Below are 15064 nucleotides of genomic sequence, written 5' to 3'. Positions count from 1 at the left end.
TACCTGACACGCAGGACAAACTGCAGCACAGCCCGAGTTGATGCCCGGCGTCCTCACCGATGCTCTGCGGGCATCAGGCCATTAGCTATGTTCAAGCATTGTCGGGACTCGGTTGACGGTATGGCCGTCAAAGTTCGAGTTAACGTTACATACCCACCGACATTAACATGAATAAACCTGCGTGAGATTTGGGCTCATTGCATCCCATCTTGGATTGAGGTAGCTGGGGATGCCGCTGAAGAATTACCGGTACTCGCGGCCATGTAGTTGGAAGACTGGAAGCTTGGCTCATGACGCTCTTACACCAGGTCGCCAAGTTCGAACTATTTACCTACTTACCCCTAACCAACAAATCACTTATGCTACTGATCATAGGTCTGGAACTCTGGATTTTCCGCATGTTGTTGCAAACCCGCAGAACTCGGATCAAAACATCTACCTTCCACATCAGTTGCCTGTGGCCGCGCCGGCCGGGGACCCGGGCTGTTGACAGTTCATGTTTTCCAAATCACGGTACATAAGATACCTAGCTACAATGGAAAGCACGTTAGAATCATCATGTCGACCAATGCGCTGTACCCTTGAACTCAGGCTGACGGAAACGACCAAGACAGCTGAGATTGTTTATTTCAGGGGCTAAGGGAGACATCCATACATTCGTGCATGCCCCCGATGTCCCACTTCCAGAGTGAATCCCCACCCAGCCCATGCCAGTCAGAGGGGAGGACGAGTGCAAGGACGACGAAGAAGAGCGAGGGGAAGAGGTGGATTAGAGTGCTTCCTTCAGGCCAAGACTTTATGGCAAGCATAGAACCATCGACTGACGCTGCAAGAAGTGTTGGCAGTTGCCGATGACTGTGAGAATGTCTCCCCCTTATTCTTGGCAAAACCTACCTCCATTCGGACCCCTAAGAGAAGCAGCCGCTCTGCTCACTGCATGATTCCTAGTCCCAACACATGTTCACATCTTCCAGAACCTAGTCGTTATATGTATACACTGAATACAAAGTCACCCCCGGACAGTCCAGACCGGCCGGCCGGGCAGGTACCAGTACATGCCCTAACCCTCTATTTCCTCATTTTGTTATCCTGGGCCCGCTTACATGTACAGTCCGCGCCGGACAGCGGCCCGCCTGCGCCTAGAATTCACCACTGGCACCACCACAGTGGCAACATTGTCCGAGTCGTTGCCCTCACCCGCGTTATTGTCCTTGCCCTTGCCCTTACCCTGAGCGTCCTGGGCCTTGCCCTTGCCTTTACCCTCGACGGCCTGGGCTTGGGCCTTGCCCTTGCCCTTCCCGTTGCCTCCGCCCGTGATAGCCTCAAGGATCTCGTTCAGGTCCACAACATTGGCCTGACCGTTGTTGACATTTGCCTTGCCTTGACCCTTGCCATGACCGTTGGCATTGTCGTCAGCATCGTCATCGGCATCGGCATCGTCGTCGGCGTTGTCCCCTTTCCCCTTGCCCTTGCCCTTGCCCTTGCCGTTTGCTTTTCCATTGCCTTTGCCCTTGCCGGCGCGGTCTCTACCCTTGCCCTTGCCCTTTCCGTTGCCGACGTCGGTGTTGTTTCCGCCGATGATGGGCGCAGTGACGTTCCCTGGCGGCGGCGGAGGTGTCGCTGTTGCTTCTGCTGTCTCGGTGGCGGTGGCAGTGGCCTCTGCGGTTTCGGTGGCCGTGGCTGTCTCACCCGCCGTGGCTTCTTCTGTGGCGGTAGCAGTCTCGTTGGCTGCTGTCTCGGTTGCTGTTGCTGTGGTCGCCTCAGTGCCAGTAGCTTCCGTCGCAGTCTCTATAGCAGTAGCTTCTTCGGTGGCCGTGGTCTCTGTGGCCGTCGCTGTAGCATTGGCTTCTTCTGTTTGCGCAGCCGTTTCTGTAGCAGCAGTCTCCGTTGTGGCAGTCTCAGTGGCTGCGCCCTCGGTGGCGGTGACGATGACTTCCGAGGCCACAGGAGCTGCCACAGGAAGGTTGGGGTTCAGACCTGGATTGGCCCCGAGCAGACTGTTCAGGAGATCCTGAAGCTGGCCGCCGGCCGCTGGGAGATTGGCGGCGCCGCCCTGGAGAAGATCCTGAATCCGCGCGATAACATCACCTTGGCCCTGAGCGGCACCGCTCTGGATCAAATTCTGAAGTTGGGCTGCGATGTCTTGGTTTTGGCCCGCACCACTGACCACGATCAGGGGCTGGGGGTCTCTTTGCCGGATGAGGGCAGCATGGGCGGTGCCGCCCAGGTAAAGAGCAGCTGTGACGGCCTGCCGCCAGGAAAGAGTGGTAGTGGTTCCAGCCATGGTGAAGGGAATAAATGAAGGTACACGAAAGATGAGAATTGAAGAAAGAACGTCTACCCGGCAGACCAAGAATGAATGGAAAGGACCAAGGAACTGAATGGACTCGGCAACTTTAGGAGCACATTGAAACGCTAGGAAGCAAGCCAACCGAGAAGACATGCGGTTCATATAAGGGTAGGAACTCCCAGCCCCTGATGGGAATAAGCTTCAAGGTTACGATCTCCGGATCAGATCTTCCCATCCCGTTTTCTCCCTTCCCCTGCTGCCAGAAATGTACATGCTGCATGAAGAAACACTCGCGAGACACCCAAAACGTGCAAAGCGATGAGCCTCGGTGCAAAATGCAATACAAACAATCCGAACCACCAGGAACGTGGATTTCGACGTGAGACTTCGCATGGGCAAATGCAAGGATGGCAGGGGCAAAGGCAACTCCACATCTCACGGTCTGTAAGAGATCTAGATGGGGTTGCTGAAACCCCACGTCGATCAGTCGTTTCTGATTCCCGGTCAGTTAGGGCGCGCTTAAAAGTAGCACGCTTTTGGTTCGCAAGCCAGCTCGGCCAGGTACGAAATAAGCTCGTGTAAGGTAAGTGTAACCGCTTTGATCTCTGCCGCTCTGATGATCCGTGGATCTCTGGATCCTCAAGGACAAAAATGTTTCCTTATTGCGCCAGCGGTTGCACCGTTGCCCTTTGCCCCGCCAAGACTGCCCCCGTTTCAGGGGGGAATCCATCCATGCCATGGAAACCATGAACGACGGTCCCAACTTGTTTTTTTGTTCGAGAAATCGCTTCGGCACTTTCGCTACCCGGTTTGGGGAACCTTGCGCAACAGCATCGCCGGGATTGCGGTCCTGTACTTCGTACAGCTGGAGTCAATATCGTCGGAGAATTTTAACATCGCCATTGCGGACGGTGTGGAGAAAACCTAAAAACGGCAATTGATCGCAATCGCCTGAAGCTCCCTAAGCTCTTGAACCGATGTGTGTCCTGTACTCTGCGCTTAGACTTACTGATTCAGATTTATTTAACATCCTCCCTCCATTCATCTCATGACTCGACCTGGTCGGTAATTCAGGACAAAGATCGGATGGGTCTCATTTAGTGTACGTCTAGAAACGTCTATCCGCATTGTCTCTTGGTGCCCTGTTGCGTTTTCTCAATACATACAGTACTTACATGTAGATACTGTATGTAGTACTTAAAAGTTAGAACGTCAAAATTGACTCGTGTCTCCTGCTCCTGGCCACTTAATTATTGTACAGTACGGTCCCCGAATAACAACCTCCTGCTTGAATCAGACTACCACAAGTTGGCATAGCAGAATGGAAGGAAGACCAGATGATCGCCTCCCACGATAGCTTTGCCTTCCCGCGCTATGCGTTGTCCCGCAAGCTCAACAAAACTTTGAGCGATTTGCCTCGAATACCTGCTCGGAAGACATCTGCCCATATGTACTTGACTGGACGCCTAGAACTTCTCAGTGGTCCTAGACGTGCCTTATATTACCACTACTTCATAGAGTGGCAGATGCGATTATGAAGCTCCTGACGAGTACAGAGTAGGTGCTCCGTAGTGTCACTGGTGTTTATAGTGCATACGCCACGATCAAGAGCAGAAGCAAGGAATAAGGCTAAGAAATACCTACATATTCCACTAGAGCTGTCATCTGTCGTGATCACCTGATTCCCAGCCTGGCTCTAAGCCGACAAGTCTTGTCTTCCAAAATGCGCCCAAACCCCGCAGCCCCTGATGGCGGGGGCGGGGTAATATTGGAGTGACTTGTTGAATGGGAGGGGGAACGTCGGGGAAGCCTCAGCTGTAGGTAGGTACTGAAAGAGAGCGGTAAAGATTGCCTTATTTTTCTAAGTTCTGTTGCCCAGTGCGGAGGGCTCTAGTAGTCTACAGTGGTGGGTCTGGGCTATGCCCAATCTAGCGATATGGTCCACATTCTTTCTTGGTTCTTTTGGTGCCTCTTTCAGTACCTTATTTATTGGGGCAGTGGGGTTTCGCTCTTTCGACACAGTTCAACGCCTTTCGATCCTCCTTCAGCCCTCCAACCTCCTACAATGAATACCCATTCATCGGCTGCGCTCTTCAGACCGCCGTCGCGGTAAGCTGCTAGCGTAGGCAATTCCCTACCTAGGCAGGGTAGGAGAAGGAAGAAGCAGAGGGATTTGAGGGTAGCAGTCCGTTTTCAGCTTAGCAAGAGAAGAAAACATCGAGGCGATGAGGGTAAACTTGCTCAATTGCGCTCGCGTTACCTAGGGTTGCGGGTTGCGGCGGATTTGATTGGTTCCCAGCACGGCGGGCGGCGCAGTTTACCAGAAGCTAAGCTCTGTGCAGATGTGCAGAATGCAAGACTGAGTCCACCGTACCGCCAGGGGAAGGGAATTTGGGGAACCACCAACCACTGCACGCGATAACGTAGGTAACCACAAACGGCAGGCGAATGGATCATGGATGGATTCGAGGTATTTATTTATGGAGAAGCTGGGCCACTCAATGTCATCGTCACGACTTCATTTCGACTTCGGGCGCTTTTCTGGCGGGCAACTTGAACGTTGGGAGTGTGCGCCTGCGAATCCGGATCACAAGAGCTTGTGCTGTCTCTTAATTGCTCTCTCAACAATCTCTTGAATTGCCATCGAGCGCAAGTCGCGTCAACTCTGCCTCGTCAACATGGCCTTCTCGGCGTTGATCCTCCTTGTTGTCGCCCACTTCGCAGACGCCCACTTCTCCATCGAGTACCCAACCGGAAGGGCTGTCACCGTCGGGTCGGGCAGATTGAACGAGAGCTATTCGCAATGGGTCCAACCATGTAAGCCGTCACTTGTTTCCCGCCTGCATCTGTCAAGAGCGAGACAATAACCAACCGCAACTGCTTACAGGCGCCGGTGTACCGGGCAATCTCCCCGGCGGTAACCGAACAGACTGGCCGATGACGGGCGGCAGCCTCAAGCTGGACCTGCACCATCCGTGGACATACATCTTCGTCAACCTCGGCCTGGGCGACGACGTATCCAACTTCAACTATTCCCTGACCAACCCCTTTTGGAACGAGACTGGTAACGGAACACTCTGTGTGCCCCAGATCGCGTTGCCTACGGATCTGCCCATCAGTGACGGGTCGCGAGGCAGTCTCCAAGTAGTGACTGTGGGCGACGACGGCAATGCGCTATACAACTGCGCTGACATCACCTTCCGCGCCAACGCGACGGCGTTGAGCGGCAACGAGTGCGCAAACAGCACCGGAGTGTCATATACAGTCATCGGATCGCAGTCGCAGTCGCAGCCTAACCCGACGACATCGCCGTCGTCATCGCCATCGCCGGGTTCTGGTTCGTTCAACGGCGTGAGCACGCTTGTGCTGTCATCCGTGGTCGCTATCACAATGAGTGTCGTGTTTGGTATGAGTGTATAACGTGCCACGTCGGAAGGGTTGGCTAGGAAGGAGGATCCTAAGTGTTGATCTGGCGGTTTTCGGCTGTATAAGTCATAATCTTAGTTAGCGGCGGATATGGACGAAGCTTTGCATGCGGCACAATTTGTTTGGGCAGAGACGACATGAGAGACAGATATGCTCACCGTCTTGCCCAAGGGCCGAAACGTAGTTCAGGGGTGCCGCAGTCACATGCGCCGGATGTGAGACAGTGGCACACGTTGCAGATGCACTGTGTCCAACACTGCAGGTCACTGCCCCTGGCAGTGTTGCAATTTGCAATTTCCGCATGCTGCCTTCTTCCCTCAATCATGTGTCCAGCGCTGCTTCGGCAAACATCTGGTTGACAATGTCTTTGGTCGTCACTCTGGATTGCGGATTAGGTGCCAGCATTTCGTATACTAGGCGCTCAAGCTTATCGCGTAAATCGAGCCCGCTGCGTGCTGCGTTCACCTCCTTCAGCCACTCTCTCATGCGGTTGGATGGGTCTTGGTCCCTCGAGTTGACCTTGGCAATCACCCAGTGTAGGTGCCGTGGGTGGTTCTTATGCGCCCTCGCATCCGGCCACGAGATCTTGCCCAGGACGTATAGCATCGTGACCCCTAGAGCCCAAACGTCACTTGGTGGACCGCGCTGCTTCCGGCCGATGAATTCGGGCGGCACATACCACGGGGTACCACCGATCGAGGCTGTATCTCTGGATTGATGAGATGATAGGCCAAAGTCACACAGTACGGCTCCGCGCTCGCGGCTGTACAGGATATTGCCCGGTTTGATGTCGTTGTGCACCAGACCCTTCCCGTGGACGTAGTGCAGGGCGCTCGCGATGTCGCGCAAAATGTGCGAGGCGTCAGTGCGGTCGCCGCTGAACAGATCCGTTCCCGGAGTCCGCCACATGCTCCTGGAGGACAAATCTCGACCATCGACATGCTCCATGTACAACGAAAGAAACCTGGCGTCGCCGCCGTACAAGCGCACAATGCTCTTGTGCTCAAGATTTCCTTGGCTCTGGAATTCGCGCAGCCAGATATCAGCCTGACGAATCACGTCCTTAGCCTCAGCGGCCTCATTGTTGGCCGTAAGCGGAGATCGGGTCTTGAGGACCTTGACGACGATCACGCCCGAGGGGACCTCGGAGTAGTCGGCCGTGAAAACGCTTGACAAGCTCGTCGATGCAATTTGCTCCTTTTTCGTGAGCGTATACCCGACGACCTGTGTCCTTGGCGGAACCTCGACCGTCTCTTCGGATTGCATATCCAGAAGGGGGTGGCCACTTGACACTGAAAGCTCCTTCCCCTTCTCTGCCGAGGGCCGTGGGAGAGTGAGCTGGTTCTTTGAAGCAGGAAGGATCATGATGTAGCTGTCGTCGTTCTTCTCCTGGGCGCTGTCATGAGCCCGTCGCCTCTTTTCAGGGCTGAGGGCATCGTCCGCGTCGGCCACAAAAGATCTCTTGCCCGCGGAATTCACCCCATCAGACAGGTCAGACGAGAAACTTGAAGGCCCACGTAGCAGCATTGGCCGCTTTTCTAGGATTCGAAAATCCAGTGCCTTGTTTCCACCCATGTGGACGCGCCATGTTCCTGGAGCAAGGGCCTTGAAATCACGCGGGTTCACTTCGTACTGATCTCCTTGGTTGTCTCTGGGCTCTTGGGATATCCTGGACACCGTGACAGGCTGGTTCGAGCGGTTGATGAAGATCTGGTTGTCGCTGGCAGGGTCATAGTACAGCTCACACTGCAAGGCGAGATTAGGGAGAATGTCGGGAATTCTCACGGTAAATCGGATGTCCCGGTCTCGTTGTGTCACGGCTAGAACCTTGTGCGGCGGCTCGTCCTCTTCGGCATCCGCGGCGTGAAATGCAAGTAACTTGCAGTTGTCTTGCTCACCAGGGCTCACAGCTCGGCTGCCCGCAAGCGGTCTCAGTAGAATGCGAATGTCCTTGTCCAGCGGGACCACCAGCTTATCCAGCGGCACTGTGCTGTTCATAGCACTGAGCTCTTCCATACGGGACCGTTGCAACCGGGCCTGGAGTTCGCCCTGCGAGAAAGGCTCCGTCTTCTGCTCGGAGAGCTCCGTGTACTCCCTCGCATCGCCCATGGCTAGGCGCATGAGGGGCTATGGCTAAAATCTCTGCGCCAAATGCTGGAAAACACAGAAGTGTAGGAAATGGCGTTGTCGTTTGGTCACAGGTTAACCACAGTGTTCAGGGACAGCGCGAAAAATATGGAGCGTAAGCGAACGGAGGTACTAGGCAACCAACGGTGAATTTTGGACGGGCGCGGAGACAAGAGGAATGGACGTATGGAAACGAGCGGAACGAATACTGGGCAATGAAGAAAGCGAGATGAAAAACAGACCCGACAAGAGGCAATTCTCGGGCTGTGTATATATGGTGAATCTAGGACTCGAGTGCCATGGTTTGCGAAAATGACCATTGAAGAGGAAGTCAGATGGGCGCGGTGAGAGTACAGAAACAGTGTTGGAAGGGCGCCTGCTGATTGAGTATCAGCCTCACCCGGAACAGGGTGGTTAGCGAGCGAAGACATGTCGAAGCTCCCAGAAGAGAGCGAGCGAGCGGTGCAGCAGGTGCCTAGCGCTTGTCTGCCGCCCGCATGCTTGAACTGTTAGCGAGATGCTTCGCTGCGTCTGTCACTCGACATCCGGACTCGGGGCCCAGGTGATGCGGTGCTGTTGAAATCGCTGTCATTTCAGGGCAGAATTCGCCACCCAAGTGTCAGATTGCTGCTCATGGGAGAAGACATTTGGGATATTTAGCCCAGATGCCTCCCGGGCTTCAAATCCGGCATCATGGGTTGTTGAACGCTTCAAGGCTGTGTTGCCCGCCCCAGCTGTACGGACCTTCGGTGGATTGACTTCAGCTGACAGCTGCCAACCCATTTGTCGCCGCTTGGCGGACGCACCAGCTGGCGAACCTGACCGAGAAGCGCAACCGGACCGAAAAGCGCAGTTACGGCTGTCAGCATCTGTTGCTCTTGTGGGCTTCTCGATGGCGAGGGAATCAGGACGGTGCAGCACCTCCAGAGCCGTCATCCGAGAGTGATGTCTGCCCTGGTCGGGTCCAGTCAGGGTGTGAGTGAGCGTCGGATCTGCTGTTGATATTTTCACACCTGCATCAACTGCTCTCGGTCCACTCCGTCTCACTATGACCGTCATCTGGCCACCGGGCTGGTGTCATCACGAGGCCGAAAGATGACCACATCGCGCAGTCCAGTGCAGTCGGTGAATCGAGGGATACCAAATGCGAATGATCGAGTTGGATCAGGATGACTCCATACTATAGTAACGTTAGCCATTTTATTTTAAACATCCGCTTCGCTGCGATTTGGAAGTCGACATAACTGACCGGACTGGAGTGACGAAGATTGTCGCTTTCGTCGAAGGAGGTTTGGAACTGGAATTGGAGGGCAGTGCAATCATGACGGGCCATGATGCGAACACGCCCCTCCTCAAATTCCAAGTGTGCGTCGGGTGAGCATGACCAAGGCTAATGGAATGCCGGCTGCAGTCGAGAAGTCCCGCGATTGGACACATTGAAAGACCCATTTTAGGCATGATTGCTCATTGGCTAAGATACGGTAAGCGCGCCGTGGCTGGGCGGCGGTCTGCATTGCCTCTTTGAAAATCCCTCGCATAATGGTCAATTTGATTGGACAAGTTCAAACGAGTGGCGCCTCGGATGCATGCCGTGGCTGCCCAGGTCGTATTGGAGTCTTTGTTTGGTGCCGGCCAACACCTAAGCCAGAGCGTTCTTTCCTGAGACTTTGATGACCCCAGCCCTACGGCCAGAAACCACTTCTGCGACAACCCATCTCAACTCCTGCCTCAACACCAGGTTACCAGACCATTGAGCCTAGAGGCCTGTAACAAAACACAACCATCGTATCCACCGCCGACCCTCTACAATGTTCATCGTCATATCCACTGCTTAGATGGCTTCCAGCGCCGACGCCAGATCCGTGCTTCACGATTACAGCAAGACTTCTCCCTCTCCGGTTCTCACTCTTGGTCTCCTCTCTCGCTCCACTCGGAACACCGACAAACCCTCCCGATCCTCTCAACCCTCGCCGTTACTGGTCCCCAGAGAATGGATGATCCAGACGATAGCTGTTGGAGTTGGCCGCATTGGAAGTTTGGCTTGAAGAGGGAGGACCTCTTCACCAAGCTGCACGAGCAGTACAACACAATACCGTCTTCGATACAAGACCCCGAGGCATTCCACCACGACGTCTACGAGATCTCGCACGAAGCGAATTCCGCTGACGAGTTTCATCGTTTGCTCGAGGACCGCAAGCGACAGCGTCTCCGCGAATTGAATGACTCCCTAGAATCCGCTTCGTTCGAAATCATTGCGAACCCTTCTCTCATCGGCACCGAGCAGTGGCAACATGCCGTGCAGCTCTTCCGCACGAGATCGCTAGATTCTCTCGTCCGTTACTTTGCATCATACCTACCCCAGGACCACCCATGGTACAAAGCTCCGTCTTCAGCCTCGGCGTCCGATGCCGGCAGCAGTGTCGGCTCGATGACCAGCTCTCACGGCTCCCTGTTCGACGACGATGATGGTCCCATCATGACCGACGAGCCTTTGGAGTACTCGACCGCACTATCGATCTTGCCTCCTTCTCCTCGGTCCATGACGATGTGCTCAGATTCGTCCGTTGCTTCGCCGATTGATGATGCACATTGCAACTACGGCTCCGACCCTTTGACACCGGCGCGCACGTTGTCATTCTCTGAATCCGAGCCCGATTGCTGTCCCCTGCCAGAATCCCACTCGCATAGTTCACATGACGAAGCATCTCAAGCAGTCAGTGCTAAACCTGCAGCTGCGCCGATGATTTCCAAGGTGGACATCACCTCGCCACAAACAAAAACAAGCCCCAAAAAATATCACCATCACGTCCCCATACAAGTGCAATCGCCAGTCGATGCCTCAGAATCCTCGACACCGACACCGAAACCCGAAGGGCAGTCCACAGCGTTCTTCGACACCAAACCCTGTCTGCAACATCGTCGGCACCGGAGTCTCTCCCCGTCACACCCACATCCTCTCTCCGACCGTGAGCTCGATTACATCTACACCGCGCATCATCGCGATCCACGGAATTCACAACTGTCGAGAGTCAAACGGGAGTGCAGTCCCGTGGTGCAAAGGACTAGGAGAAGTCCTGGCGAGCCAGCGAGTAGGATACAGAAACCCTTGCCTGAAACCTCACGGTCAAGACCTAGAGGTAGAAGATGGGTCGATTCAGGTTGCTAATGACGGCGGCGTTTTTGGGGTTGGCGTTCTGGGGGTCTTGGTGTTGGTGGTTGGGTTGGGACTGCCTACTTACCGATACCCCGTGTACATATGTGTTACGACTGTACATACCTCTATTTATTTTATTCGTGGTAATGTTCTTTTCTGCCTTAATTCTGTGTCGAAAGCTGTTTACTGTTGCAAGTGCAATGGTGTTTTCAATGACTTGACCATCCTTTTTCCGTCCGGTGCATCATGGATGTGTTGACTGGGGCTTTCCGGCTTCGGCCCAGTTACAGCAAGCGATACCCTACAAACCTACCTGATCGCCAACCGCTAGCACGGCAGCCTCCTGCTGCTTGAGGCACAAGGGCTGTCGGATCTTAATTGAAGTAAGAGGCTAGATGTGATCATTGTTTTTTCTGCTATGCTCGTATCGACATTCGCCTCAATTGATCTCACAACATGGTGAAGCGTGTCGAGGTCCGGTTTCTTCTTCTCCAGTTCCGGTTGAACGCTTCTTCTATTCGCATCCTGGTGGGAGCGAGCTGCCAAAAAGCCATTTGTTTCTCAAGACGTGGAATAGGAAAACACTCAAGCAATGATGGAGAGTCCAGTGGAAGAGATGATGAGCATGGGCATTGAGGTCTGAACCTGCCGAGGAGAGGAGTGAGGGGGGGGGGGGGGGGGGGTTTCTATACTGGCGCGAAGCAACAAGGCCGGGTTGGACCTTCCTCTGTTGGCGGGCATTCAGATCGGAAGCAGCAAGAGCAAAGAAGAAGCAACGAACCGCGTAAAAAGTTCAATTTCCCAAAGACAAGATTGCCTGCTCGTCTTACTAACGTATCCAGAACCTTGAGTCGATCCAATACCATGCTAACTCAACAGGTCAATTGATGGGATTGAAAGAGACCCATGGCTGCTCAGGCTTAGCCTGCCAGAGGTGAAGTGCACCACGTTGGATCGTCTACTGTACATACACAGTACAGTACGTTGAATATCGCGACTGGTTGCCTTCGCCAGGCTGCCGGCGTGTGCTTGGCAGACCGGAGTTTACTCCGTAGAAGCCTGGCACATGATCCTTCCTCTCTAAGTACTGTTCACTTCCGAGTAAGCCGACGGGTCAGCCTGTGACAGCCCCCGGCTAGTAGGCCAAAATGTGTCACCTTAAGGCGAGAACCGGGCTAATGGTGGACGATTGGGGCAGTTGGTTGTCCGGGCCTGTTCTGGGCGGCAAATTCTGCTTACTGCATTCATCTCAGTAGGAGGCATAACATGACTGCCTAGAGCTCCTCCCACAGAGCAGGTGCGCCAGGCGCTATTAGCAACGTCAGGGAACCTGCTCTCGCTGTTGGATGTCACGATAGCATGGATCATCGAGAGCAGAGACTTGGTACCTATCCGTATATAGTTGCAGTATGTTGTCTTAGCATTGTATGTACTACCTACTTGAGGTAGGTATACCTTATTGATCGATGCCATCATCTGCTGTGGTATCGAGTGTCCATGTTGCATTACCGTCGCCAGCGTGACTGCGACGAATCCCAAGAACCTCTAGTCTCAGCTCCAAAAGTTTACATAGTACCTATCCTTACTGAAAGCCATCCATCACTTGTAGCTGCCGACAACTCCTCCTACAACTACGCCCTCTCCTTCCCACCCTCTGTGCCACTAAACCCATAAACAACCTCCCCAAACCCATCCGCCGCAAACACGTACAACCACACCAGCTCATCCTCGCCCGTGTTCCATATCCCATGTTCGGCATCTCCAGGAATATACACCACACTGCTTCTCTGCACCCCGTACTCGGCGCCATCAACCCTAACCACACCGCGGCCGGAAGCGACATGGTAGATCTCGGCATGCGTGTGACTATGCAATTTCAAATGGCCCGACTTGGAAGCGGGCGGACATGTCGCAATGCCCACGGTCAAGGTGTCCGACTCGGTCTTGGGTCGCCCAATCAGTGTTTTCCAGCTCACGTTGCCGCCGGTGCTTGGGTCGGGGAAGGCTTCAGATGTCATGTTGGCCATGTCATGGGAGTGAAGGACGACAGGCTGGGGCTGAGGCTGGGGCTGAGCCTGAGGCTGCTTCGAGCTTGGACAACTCGTGATTCAAGTTCAGCGTCTCGGTGTTGTTGTGCAAGAGTAGAAGAGGTAGGGAGTACGGTGCGGTACTAGCGTGCATGATGTCACGGAGATGGTAGAAGTGAAATAGATAGGTATATATAGTAGGTGAGACTCATTGTGGATCGACAGTGGGAGAAGTTGCCAATGCTCCGTCGAATCCATGACATACGTATACATGTGGGGTTGAGGCTGAGGGGTAGCTTGAAAGTTGGAACTGGGTCACTGATTCTTGGCTATTAGTATACGCGTCTACAGCGTGTAGTGTCCGGGGAATGGGAGCATCGTGATAAGGGGACAGCCGAGGTTCCTAAGGCATACAATGATTGAAGACAGTATCAGTAACAGAAAAGAGTTTAAGCCATCTTGAGCCTAGGTAGTTAGATTAGAGTGAAAGAGCAGATGAGACGTCGATACGATGAGCCTAGTGTAGTTGATGCCTGATCGCTTCACCCTGTCTCTTGAGGTAAGATGTGCGCATACCTAAGTGAAAGTGAAGACCGTTGCGGTTGAGTTGAGTGGAGGGAAGGTGTCTGGTGTTGCCGTATGAGTAGGCACAATCGATAGTTCGACACAGAAAAAAGACACTGTGGGGCACAGTGTTTCAGGGGTAAATCAACACCCCCTATTCTGCCTGAGCTTCCGGTGTCAACAGACCCACCGAAGTACATATCTCACTGCGGACTGCGGACTTGTTTGTGGCTTGCCGGTCTGTTTACCGCAATAGCCCCCGACGAGTAGGGTGGTTCATCTTCTAAGGAAGGCGGGGATACAGAACAAAAGGTACCATGACAATGCCATGTTCGCAGCTGTACCATAGTCTGTTGAAACAGGCATAGCAGGCGGAAGGTTTATGGCACTGAGGCATTTGTATAGCGCCTCAAGTCTCTCTTGAGAAGTGTAAGAAAGGGAACGCCAAACTCGTCTTGGTACGCGAGCGTGCTGCCTCGAGGGTACCGTCACGCGCCGAAGACCCCAAGACATTCATATTGATCTCGACGCCTATCACATCAAGATGGATGCCCTAGAGAAGATGCGAATGTATTGAAAGGTGGGTAGATTGAATGAAGAAGATCCCAGCCCGTGTTATGCCTACAATAACGCGCTCAAAGCTCGGACTCTAACGGCCTCTGGTCTTGACCCCTTTTTCCAGAACCTTTCGTTGATGCCTTGCATACATATATTCCCAAATCCCGCGGCGAGGTTTGGCGGTTGGCGTTCCCTCCCAAGCGTCCCGCATGTCTCCCATATCAAGTCTCAGAGCCTTCATGAGGTCCCGCGCAAACATATAATCCGCACACGCTCGCGACATACGACCTTGCCCGGGCGTTCTACGCCACAGGCCAGTCTGCTCCTCCCAGGTTTTGGCAACGTTTTCGCTCTCGAAGAGACACTCGCCTTTGCTATCAATCATCAGAGGAAATGGAGATCCCAAATTTGGGAGCGTTAAGGTGACAGTGTCGTCGGTCCCTGGGGTCGCAGTGTACTCAAACGGGGGTCTGGCCCTCTGTAAGAAGGTTGCATAGAGACCGGCATACGGCATATCCGAAAACTGAACGACGATGCAAAGGTTGTCGGGAGGCTGGAGTTGAACTGAGACAGCGATCTTGCAAACTGGGAATTTCTCCAAGTCCGCTTCGTTGATGGCAGTAGCAGGTGAAGCCATCTTGTTGGTTGCTGAGGGGGTACTGTAGGGAAATGAGAAGTATGGAGGGTTGTCAAAAACTTGAAGGAATTGAAAGCTGAGGTGAAGGGTGCTCTACTTATTGTGCTTTAGAACGAGAAAGCAAAGTCAGATACATAAACTAGGTACCTAACATAGGGTATGTGCACCTGATGTTGTAGCAACCACATCAAAGCAGAGGTGTTCCCAACGGGCCAACACATTGCCTTACACCTCGGTTCTGGGCCGAGACAAACCAGAAAGTGGCGACTAGACTGATACAG

At 53.7% G+C, this 15064-nt stretch overlaps 7 protein-coding genes across 7 annotated transcripts; 2 read left to right on the top strand and 5 right to left on the bottom strand.

Moving 5' to 3' along the window:
- Window positions 1–1099: 1099 nt before the first annotated feature.
- Window positions 1100–2284, bottom strand: N656DRAFT_772632 (uncharacterized protein; the record flags this gene model as incomplete). The annotated part of the gene is made up of 1 exon (XM_064813947.1): window positions 1100–2284. The coding sequence occupies one exon, from the start codon at window positions 2282–2284 to the stop codon at window positions 1100–1102; it is 1185 nt and encodes a 394-aa protein (XP_064664928.1).
- Window positions 2285–2406: 122 nt separating this feature from the next.
- On the bottom strand, window positions 2407–2815 carry N656DRAFT_513912 (uncharacterized protein). Its single transcript, XM_064809919.1, has one exon. The coding sequence runs from the start codon at window positions 2722–2724 to the stop codon at window positions 2512–2514; it is 213 nt and encodes a 70-aa protein (XP_064664927.1). The 5' UTR covers window positions 2725–2815; the 3' UTR covers window positions 2407–2511.
- Window positions 2816–4968: 2153 nt separating this feature from the next.
- On the top strand, window positions 4969–5710 carry N656DRAFT_802742 (uncharacterized protein; the record flags this gene model as incomplete). Its single annotated transcript, XM_064818280.1, has 2 exons — window positions 4969–5107; window positions 5178–5710. 2 exons carry the CDS (start codon window positions 4969–4971, stop codon window positions 5708–5710), a joined length of 672 nt encoding a protein of 223 aa, XP_064664926.1.
- A 327-nt stretch (window positions 5711–6037) lies between these two features.
- N656DRAFT_720263 (kinase-like protein) lies at window positions 6038–7825 on the bottom strand (the record flags this gene model as incomplete). Its single annotated transcript, XM_064812435.1, has 1 exon — window positions 6038–7825. The coding sequence occupies one exon, from the start codon at window positions 7823–7825 to the stop codon at window positions 6038–6040; it is 1788 nt and encodes a 595-aa protein (XP_064664925.1).
- A 2008-nt stretch (window positions 7826–9833) lies between these two features.
- Window positions 9834–11009, top strand: N656DRAFT_763510 (uncharacterized protein; the record flags this gene model as incomplete). Its single annotated transcript, XM_064813298.1, has 1 exon — window positions 9834–11009. One exon carries the CDS (start codon window positions 9834–9836, stop codon window positions 11007–11009), a length of 1176 nt encoding a protein of 391 aa, XP_064664924.1.
- A 1619-nt stretch (window positions 11010–12628) lies between these two features.
- On the bottom strand, window positions 12629–13063 carry N656DRAFT_720229 (RmlC-like cupin; the record flags this gene model as incomplete). Its single annotated transcript, XM_064812434.1, has 1 exon — window positions 12629–13063. A coding segment is annotated over one exon (435 nt), but the record flags the coding sequence as incomplete, so codon positions are not given.
- A 1077-nt stretch (window positions 13064–14140) lies between these two features.
- On the bottom strand, window positions 14141–14936 carry N656DRAFT_785365 (uncharacterized protein). The gene has a single exon (XM_064816364.1). The coding sequence runs from the start codon at window positions 14781–14783 to the stop codon at window positions 14238–14240; it is 546 nt and encodes a 181-aa protein (XP_064664922.1). The 5' UTR covers window positions 14784–14936; the 3' UTR covers window positions 14141–14237.
- Between the last annotated feature and the right edge of the window lie 128 nt (window positions 14937–15064).

The sequence above is a fragment of the Canariomyces notabilis genome (genome assembly GCF_033297395.1).
Source record: "Canariomyces notabilis strain CBS 508.74 unplaced genomic scaffold N656scaffold_44, whole genome shotgun sequence".
In the NCBI taxonomy this organism is placed as follows: Eukaryota; Fungi; Ascomycota; class Sordariomycetes; order Sordariales; family Chaetomiaceae; genus Canariomyces; species Canariomyces notabilis.
Note: the sequence above shows the minus strand (reverse complement) of the source record. Positions and strands in the feature narration are given on the sequence as shown.

What these genes read in the sequence shown, in the direction of transcription:
- N656DRAFT_513912 (XM_064809919.1), bottom strand. Translation starts at nt 2,724, where the DNA reads ATGTGGAGTTGCCTTTGCCCCTGCCATCCTTGCATTTGCCCATGCGAA.
- N656DRAFT_785365 (XM_064816364.1), bottom strand. Translation starts at nt 14,783, where the DNA reads ATGGCTTCACCTGCTACTGCCATCAACGAAGCGGACTTGGAGAAATTC.